Raw genomic sequence first — 6,786 nt, forward strand, 5'->3', positions numbered from 1 at the left:
ATGGTAAAACGCGCATTTTCTCTTTTCGACAGGATCCGTAACCCTCCTTCCACCATCTAGTACCTGTGACAAAGGATCACTCGCTTGCAGGGGTACCGATGGAATTATGGATTCCTTCTCTGTCGACGCTTTTGGATTCTACACGATTTTCTGTATAATCGATTAGGGGGTTGTGCTTGCGAAGCACACAAATTGCGAGACTTACACGAAGCTTGATAATGTTGTGATATAAATCTTCGTATATGAGAAGAAAACGTTTGTAATTAATGTTTTTCACTATTTTGATAAAACTAATCATTGATAAAACTAGTCATTATTTTTATTTTCGTCAGAACCATAAAAAAATATGGTTGTTGGACCAACATTAACTATAATTTTAGTTCAACTATTTTTTTTTTCAATGTAGGGTTTTATGATCAATCCTCGTTCTTGTCAAATTTTTGGCGAATTATTGACAGTTACAAATCATTCAAATGTTAGCTTTGTAACGTTTAATTAGCTTAATAGTATTGTAGTTTAAGGTATTGAATTTTAAGGTATTGAAGGGAAGATTTCACATTGTACCTAATTTGTACCTCTCTACTCGATAATAAGAACTAAATGCGTCGCTTTGCATAATGAGCGAGTCATCAAGATACGCCGCGTTCACACATTGATCGCGATTTGCGTGAGACAGGAGCGAGGTTGTTCGCAAGACGAATTCGCCCGCCCGGGAGCCACCAACCCCCGGAGCTAGCGTCGTCCTCGTCGTCGTTTCGAGCGAGTGTCTCCATTCCGCGCCGGCTCGTCAGGACATTAAGATAATTACTTTCCAGCGGCGGGATGCGGCGTCATTGTACGTGTTACCGCGTCGAGAATGGCATTACGCTATTGTGACGAAGAAAGCTTGCGCGGGCTCGCCGCACCACGCCGCGCGAGATGGTGCGAGCGCGCCACTCTGTATAACTCAGCAATAGCGGGGGTGGAAGGGAAGCGTTACGCTTCCGTCGAGGTGCCTGCTCGCTCTCTCATTCGAGGTGTCTTCCGACACACGAGTAAACGTCAGCAGGAGAGAAGAGGTAGCGCCCGGGTTGTCACGCGTTCTCTTGTTGGCGACGCCATTAATGTAATTATTCCCATCGACTGTTCTGAAGCCCGGCGGAAGCGGAGTCGAGACTCCGAATCGCGCCGCGGACCGGGACGATAAAAGGAGAGAGAGAGACAAAGAGAGAGAGGGGGGAAGAGAGCCTCGTGTCCCTCGAGATAATTGAATCGCAACGCCGCAATTCGCAATTTTTTTGCGACACGCCGATGAAACCACAGGCGTTTAGATGATAAAACGAAAAGTGGAATGGATTGTCGAGGGTGAAACGCAGGCATCTACAATGCATCGAAGTAGAGGCCGAAACATGCTTTCGGATTATCTACGCATATCTTTACACAATCGAGACGGCTAAACGGAAATGAAAGATATTGGAGATAGGAAGTACTGGTATGCAAATATACTTTATGAATTATAGACAGTTAATTATATTCCAAAAGCATTGATTTTTTTTAGCTAGGTGTCAAGTTTTAAGTATTGGTGCAGTACGAAAAGAATTGCATAGTATTGTGATTAACCTGCATGCAAAAGCATGAAAGTTAAATGGCGAAATAGAAATGAACAATAAATCACTAAGCATTTTCAATATTTCATATGAGTAAAACAAGTGTTTGGCAGCGGATAACGTCGCTGACTTCAATGTATCAGTTTGTTAGGCTAGATGTTTCTCCTGAATCCGTTCTCTAAATTTCTGTGTTCATTACAATTAAATTTCGTTTTCTTGTTGATAGTATTAAGCTGTACAGTATATGAGATGAGGAAAACATAAGTTAGAAAGTGTGAGGATAATACGAACAGTCTAGGATTTTAATTTTTATTTTAACTCCAAGTGTGTCATGTCTTGCGATAATATTTCAATCAAAGAGGATGGTTTCGGATTTATTCCGAGGTCACGTAACGTCGTATTTGATAAACCATGTGAAATCGTCAGAAGGTATTACAAAAATTGTTATTTGTGTATAGAGAAGTATTTAACTTCTTTGCCATCACGCATTATTATCAGGTTATTTCATAACTATTAGTCAGGCAAATGTTAAATGCTTTGAACAAATTATACATGACGACGCAACTTTACGAGATCTGCATAGAAAATGTAACAAACGCGTTGTTACATGAGAAAATCGCTCAAATATCTAATGAACATGTCATTCTAATGTAAATGTGTGTCATGTGTTTCTGACGTGGACAGGTATACACTGACGAATAAACACAAAGCAATTGTCCGTTTGATATCCTGGGGCGCGAGTATCCAATCGATTAAAGTCCCCAATCGAGATGGCAACTTGACTGATGTTGTTCTGGGATTCGATGATACGGAGGGTAAATATTTGATTTAAATAAGTTCTCTTTTCCAAAAACGAATTAGCTGAACGAATACAAAAGTGCCGAGTTTCTTGTCTCATCAAATAAAACACATATTATTGTGTCCAATGTCTTTAATTTAGCAAAAGATTAGAAATGGTGTAGCGTATGGATTTTCTAGATCACTTACGTTTTAAGTGATATTTGATCGTCATCGTTAACGTAATTAGGATATTTGAGGAACAGATATATGGGAAGCATTATTGGCCGTGTCGCCAATCGCATTACCGGCGGTCTGATGAATCTTAACAACGAAACCTACCCTTTGTCGATTAACGATGAGACTGGCAAGAACCATCTCATTGGCCAATACCATGGCGGTATGGTCGCGTTCGACAATGTTAATTGGCAGTCGCAGATAGTGGACAATCGAGTAGTAGGATCTAATTTATTCCTTAAAATTGATCACAAAGCTGTTAAAGTTTTTGCTTCTTTTATATCATATTTTTCGACGAGGTGATGTCGCACTTAAGCCAAGACAATAGCGAAGGATATCCCGGTTATATGTTGACGCAAGTCAAGTACACCTGGACGGACGATAATCAACTTCACATTAATATTCACGTCACTGCCACGAAACCCACTCCTGTCAATGTCACTAGTTATTGTTTATTCAATCTTGCCGGACATGTAAGACATGAACGTAAAGCTTTGTTTTACTCGGGTATTTCTATATTCGATACTTAAGTTCCTGAATACTATCTAGATATTCGGGTATTATTCAAGATAGTTGGATATTTCTGGAATAAAAAATCGCGAATAATATCTACCTGCCATCTGTTATTAATTTTGCTAGCAACAAATTTTGCATAATATGATTCTTTAAGATATTCTTTAAGACTATATCTTTGTAATATTTTATTGTTTTTTCAAAATATATTTTAATAATGGTATTTGAGTAATTTTTATCTGAATAATTTTTACAGTAATCAGTTACCTAAACAATACCGTGCAATATTTGATAGATTTCTTTTATTATTCTGATAGTATCAAAAAACACCCAAAAATACTTGGATTTTGATATCATTACTAAAAAGTATACTATACTCTCACTGATCGAATTTCTTTCATTAAAAAATTTAATAATTGAAAAAGATGCATTTTCTAAATTTTCTAAAAGGAAAATATTACTCTGTTTGGTCTGGGAATACTTTTTAATTAATTGTTATGAGATAACTTGGATATTTGACTTGAATTTTCTTAAAACCCCATTGAGTGAGTTCGACAGTAGGGTGCAGGTCCAAAAGAATTGAAAAAGCACGTTCTCACGGTCAACGCCGACAGTTGGACTTTTACGGATGTGCAGGACAACTTGCCGACTGGCATTATATCTCCGGTCGACTGTACAGTATACGAATTATGTGTACCGACTCAGTTGAACCGACGTCAATTATTCAAAATACCAGGTGGCGGTTATAATCACAATTTTTGCATCAATAGTCCCAGCTATTGGTGTTATCGTTTTCATGCTCGGTAATATATTTTAGAATTTTATTCGATCTTTCAAATCTTGTACATAATATGTTCTTTGTGGCGATTGTGTATGATTAAAGGCGTTTGATTGAAGTATATTATTATGTTTCACTTTAACATCAAGAGAATATTGTTATATGCATAAAATCTATCTCAGTATATTAGTTTTTAATAGATTTGTATCATTGTTATATGGAAAGAATTTTACATCCTTCTTCCGACGATTTTTGGAAGTTTACTCGAACCACCCTGGTTTACAAGTCTATACAGGCAATGAACTGCCAGATGCTGAACGCATTAATCTCTCTGATTTACAAATTGATTCTTTCGAATCGGTAAATATAAAATTGAAGCTTGCCTATGATCAGTGATCTTCTCAAAAGAAATATTAATTTTTATGTATTATCTCACTCACACACATATATATATACACACACACACACACACACAGGTGACGAAAATCGAGATAAGAAAAGCTGAGAAAATTTATGGCAAAGGAGGTCTCCCTTATTATCGTCATGGTGGATTTGCACTGACGCTCAGAATTATCCCAACGCTGTTAATATCGAACATTTTCCACCATGTCTGTTGTATCCTGGCAATATGTATATACATGACATGACATACAAGTTTGGAGTGTTTCCCGAAAGTTTTTAAAAATAAATTACATTTTATATTTTTCAAAATATATTTCTGTCTTGAAATACTATGAGAAACCGTATCTTTCCTTTAAAAGCAAGCTCTCTTGCAATTCAAAATTTTGAATATATTATATAACATCTTGTGCAACTAGAAATTTATTAGAGATACAACAGAAATGTAAACTTGTCGCTCGCAAGATCTTGACACGAGATGAAAAATAAAGGCAATATGGTTTTAATAAACTCTTTTCACATCTTTTTATTATACGAGTTCTGGCATATTCTTCTGTTTTATACATAATTAATATCCTTACTGTTATTGGCACGAAATGTCGTAATGTATCATCAAGCAACCACGTGTCGGTGATATGTATACGAATTTCTCTTTGAGATTTGAGCGCAAAATGTATTCATCTTGCGCGCGAAACTACAGTCATGCCACATATTTTGTTTCGAGCTAAAATTTATAAATATATAAAGCTACGTTTGCGTATATCTGTGTACATGTGCGTTCGTTCGCTTAAAGCTATAGTAATCTAGCGTTTGTACATCTCTAGTCTTTGTTACTTCTAATCTAATCTAATTGTGTTGCGTTTGCGTAACAATTGCAGGCAGTAGATCAAGAGAACGTTGTTATGTATTTCACGTTCGTAAACGACACTCGGAGAAAATCTTGCGTTCCGACTATATTTTATTTCTCTTAATTAAATCGATGCACAAGAAAGTTAATTGCACTAATGAAACTTACGTGAAAATTATTTCGATACGCGCGCGAGTCAGTATAAACGAGTAAGTCGAGGAGAGAAAAAGGATAAGGCACTTGATACGCACATTGGCAGTGTAAAAATCTCGCAGATATAACACGAGTTTGTAGTCATGAGGGATCGTTATTGTTCGTGGATAAAATATTTATTATCTGGCAGTTAAATGAGGCAATTTGTGCGCGTGAACGCAAAAGATCGTGGTCTATCGTTGTTCCATCAAAACGGATCTTTAATCGTCCGAGGACTCGTGCTTGATTGATCCTCGGAGACCACTCTGTTTTTCGCGACTCTCCTTGCACGTTGACATTCCCGGTACTTTTAATACTTCGCCACAGCTCGAAATAATTCCGCAAAATTGACTAAGAAGAAGCGTAACGCGGTGTGGGCAGTGTTTTCTCACGGAATCCAATTGTCACCGGTCCTTTTCCGTGACATTTCATTCCACGACTATTAGATGAACTCTAAACGTTAGCGGTTTCTCCCATTCTTTGCTCGCCGTCGTTTCGTTCTTGGGACGACCGTGAATCACTATGCGAAACTCGCTGGGACTTTTCAGTCGATGCCGGAAGTGCAAGGCAGAAATCCCGCGTTCCCTGACTATCTCAAAATGGCCGTCGTTGTTGCCACGTACGATGGTGTAGTCCATCTCTTCGTCCTGTAAATTAACGATTGTTACAAAGCGGATAGTTTATTAGAATGACATCATATATCATCGTAATAAGATTTCTAAGTACTGATTGAAGTAACGTCTTTCTTCCTTTAATTATTTAAAATTATGCAGAAATTACTTTAATGGCGGATTTCAGCTTAATAATCCGCGTACGATGTCTTGTCTGACGCAGGTTGACTTTGAGAACATGTTCCATTCCGTGATTATGTCTCTTCGCTTTAGCACTTCGACGTTTCTTCATTCTGATATCTTTATCTGCCGACCTATTCTTAGTATTTCTTCTGTGTCGTCCGTTACCGTTTACCTAAACCGAAAATTTTTATTATCCAGTTATCATATCAACTGAAAGAAAGTCGCAAACGCGATGTACAAACCTTGCATGAGAAGCATCCTTCTGTGGAAATCGTCTTGTCGTCAGCTGGCGGTATATGGTATGGATCAGAATTGATCTGGAAAGTCGGCACGTTGCCGATCTCTTCGCCGTAGCGTCCTTGAGACAACGGATTAATGGTGGACAGACAGTGACCCTAGAGAAAAATATTGTGATATTTTTTTAGTACTTGGAACAGAATGTCAGCTCCGTTATTTTATAATTTATATGATTCAAGGACAAACCTGCCCTATTCGTTGGTAACCAGTAGGACAGCCGCAAATAAATCCGCTGGCTCCGTTAGGAGTGCATCCGAAAGCGCATGGGCTGCCTAAACATCCGGCACTCACCTTTATAGAAGAAAAATTACAAGATATATTTCTTCTATATTTTTCTTCTATTCTTTTTTTTTTTTTTTTTTAGAA

At 37.7% G+C, this 6,786-nt stretch overlaps 1 protein-coding gene and 1 pseudogene across 4 annotated transcripts in view; one reads left to right on the plus strand and one right to left on the minus strand.

Moving 5' to 3' along the window:
• Window positions 1-1,751: 1,751 nt before the first annotated feature.
• LOC116847294 lies at window positions 1,752-4,722 on the plus strand (annotated as a pseudogene).
• A 65-nt stretch (window positions 4,723-4,787) lies between these two features.
• The window catches only part of LOC116847286 (fibrillin-2-like), a 26,666-nt gene continuing 24,667 nt past the window's right edge, over window positions 4,788-6,786 (minus strand). For 3 of the 4 annotated variants that reach the window (XM_032822127.1, XM_032822125.1, XM_032822126.1), the window contains 4 exons: window positions 6,607-6,711; window positions 6,366-6,518; window positions 6,110-6,295; window positions 5,758-5,976 (listed from right to left, as the gene is read on the minus strand). In XM_032822127.1, coding sequence (XP_032678018.1) covers window positions 5,758-5,976; window positions 6,110-6,295; window positions 6,366-6,518; window positions 6,607-6,711 — 663 coding nt within the window. Of the gene's footprint in view, window positions 5,977-6,109; window positions 6,296-6,365; window positions 6,519-6,606; window positions 6,712-6,786 lie in introns of all 4 variants that reach the window. The other variant, XM_032822128.1, reaches the window with a different exon arrangement.

Source organism: Odontomachus brunneus, unplaced genomic scaffold, assembly GCF_010583005.1.
Source record: "Odontomachus brunneus isolate Ranch 3 - 2012 unplaced genomic scaffold, Obru_v1 Obru_scaffold_076, whole genome shotgun sequence".
Classification (NCBI taxonomy): domain Eukaryota; kingdom Metazoa; phylum Arthropoda; class Insecta; order Hymenoptera; family Formicidae; genus Odontomachus; species Odontomachus brunneus.